This window comes from Beauveria bassiana (assembly GCF_000280675.1).
Source record: "Beauveria bassiana ARSEF 2860 unplaced genomic scaffold BBA_S00028, whole genome shotgun sequence".
Taxonomy (NCBI): Eukaryota; Fungi; Ascomycota; class Sordariomycetes; order Hypocreales; family Cordycipitaceae; genus Beauveria; species Beauveria bassiana.
The window spans coordinates 278,850-281,460 of record NW_007930863.1 but is presented as its reverse complement, the minus strand read 5'-3'; the positions used below and the strand labels follow the sequence as shown (position 1 = coordinate 281,460).

Genomic DNA, 2,611 nt, shown 5'->3' with positions numbered 1-2,611 from the left:
ACTCTTAATACTAATTACTTAGTATTACTTAGATTAATTAGTAGAGATCTAGACTACCTAGCTATAGGAATTCCCTTCCTTTATATACTTATTTAATCTCTACTACTCTCCTCTACTTACCTTGCCTAGTGTGCTTACTGTTAAGTAGACTAAGTACACTGGTTATAGTGAGTAGTCACGTGACGTAGTCCCTCCTTCCTATTTGGGTTCCCTTTGTTGTGTCACTTCCTGCTGGCCGCTTCCCCGCCGGCCAGGCATTCCTGCGTTTGTAATAAGTAGGTAATGCATTTTGGTTGGCATCGACACTCTTCTAGGTGTGGTAGTAGGTATATTATCCCGCCTAGGGACACCCGAATAATAGCTAGCTACTAGTTATTAGCGGGTTTAAATTCTATAGGAAAGATACTACAGTGGGTTGACAAAAATTCCGTACGGTTTACTATACAAATTAGCTATCAAATCGTACGGAATTTATCTCTCCCCACTGTAAATTACTTACTTTATCCCGGCAGCCCTTACGAGACTCATTAGCACTCTTTGGTTTAACTACTATATGGCTTGGCTCGATGCACGTCGGGCGGCCACATAAGTGGCTAGCATGCCAGTAGTAATAAAGTAGGTGGTTCACGGCTTCTGTATCATGGTGAGCAACGACGGCGAGGCGATGAGCATTTTGCGGCATGGGCTTCTGTTTTCGTTGACCATTTCTTGATCGGAGGCTGAGTGTTAGGGTAATAGGGGCGATTTGGATATATCCGTTAACCTATCACACCTAGTTAGTGGTGTTAAGTGTTTAGCTAGGAAGGTATAGCTTATATCGCGGTTAGGGGCTTTCTAGGCTAGAAGATAACTATTCTCCTCTCGAATAGCTGGTTTATAGCCGCTGTTGCTCTTGTCTGTGTATCCGTTAACCAGACGCTTCCAGGTCTGTAGTGCGGTGTTCTTTGAGATTGTTCGTAGCTCTGCGAGTGTCTTAGAGGATGAATCGGCGGGAGTGGCGGCGTCAGTGATCAGGGGCTTTTTTTGGACTGGTTCTGGTAGCCAGGGGCTGGCAGCGAGCAGGAAGTTCTTTGTAGACGCTTGACGTTTCGTAGGGCGTTCTTGTTCGGTGTCGGCGGCAGTAAAAGAGCGTTTTAAAGTCATTATCGCGGCGCGGAGGAGTATCTTAAATTGATGGCCTAGTAGAGAGGAAGAGAGGTAGCCAGCCAGAGCGGCAGATAAATGGATATCGGTTTATGCTGCTTCCTGGGATTCAGTCGGTAGCTACTGAGAATTCATGGAAGGTGTTAAGCCACGGGGGCATCTGGCACCAACGCCTCTATCGACGGAAGTAACTGGTGACTTGTTATTGCTAATAAGTCCTCTACTTAAGACTAAGAATCAGTCAACAGAATCGCAATACTCTACGAGCACTATTTACTAGTAAATATGTAGTTAGAAGTAGTGTGTAGATGAATGATTCTCTCTCTACTAGCTAGACTTTTTAGGCTACTTATATATCTCTACGCTAGGCACGTGTATGTTGTCGGTTATAACATAGGTACACTAGTATAGATGTAATAGAAGGAGTCGACCTCTTGGTTAACTGTGGAAGCGAGGTTCTAAGCGGCGGCTACGATTTATAGAAGGAGGGAAGATGAGGAAGGAAGAATTCGGTGCCTTCTTAGAGGTGTGCCGGCTGCCGCTGACGGCCCGGCGCACTGATAGCTAACGGCCCGGCAGATCGTCTTCACCAGCTCCTCCCCCAAAATCAACGCCGTGTCTATATATTCGCTGACGAAGTACTATAATATCTGAGGATATTCTAGGCCTCTACTAAGAACGTAGAGAGGACGTAATACAGATAGGGAGGCTAGAAAAGTAACTATAGGGATAAAGTATTTTATTTAAGGTATAGGCCTATTACTTATAGCTAGTTAGTATACTAGTAAATAATACTAGTAGTATATTAATAATATATATATATATAAGGAACTCTTACTATATAAATAATACTAAGTAATAGTTATAATACTCTAATATTTTAATTATAAGATATATTATATAGGAAATTATAGTAATTACTAATACGTATATAAAAGTAGAAGTATATATAGAAGATATATAAGAGAAAGATATATTATTAACTTTATTATTCTATATTTTAACTAGGAGAATTTATAGCTTATTTATAAAGAAAAAGAGATAAGTATAGTAACTTAAAAAAAACTCTAGATAATTCTAGATTCTCCTTTAAAATCTACTAAAGTAGATTTATCTAGTAAATTATAGTATAAGTACTAATATAGCTACTTCTATTAGTTTTAGGTAGCTCTTATCACAGACTAGCCCTAGGCTTCTGTGAATCGGTATTATAATTATGAATAATTCTCTTAAGGAAAAAGGAAAAAGGAGTAAGAGAGAAACTAGCTATAGAGTATTAATATTATATAGTAGGCCCTATAGGCCCGCTTCAGCTGCTCAACAGCCTTAGGCAGACTTATAGGGAAGGTAGGCTAGAGAGCCTAAGTTCTTAATAGCTCTATAAAATAGTATTAGATAATACTAATATTCTAGCTACTATAAAAAGCCCCTATAAAGTAACTTACTTTTAATAAAAGAAGTTAATAGT

At 39.6% G+C, this 2,611-nt stretch overlaps 1 protein-coding gene across 1 annotated transcript; it reads right to left on the bottom strand.

Moving 5' to 3' along the window:
* Window positions 1-834: 834 nt before the first annotated feature.
* BBA_07860 (uncharacterized protein) lies at window positions 835-1,143 on the bottom strand (the record flags this gene model as incomplete). Its single annotated transcript, XM_008602957.1, has 1 exon — window positions 835-1,143. The coding sequence occupies one exon, from the start codon at window positions 1,141-1,143 to the stop codon at window positions 835-837; it is 309 nt and encodes a 102-aa protein (XP_008601179.1).
* Window positions 1,144-2,611: the final 1,468 nt, after the last annotated feature.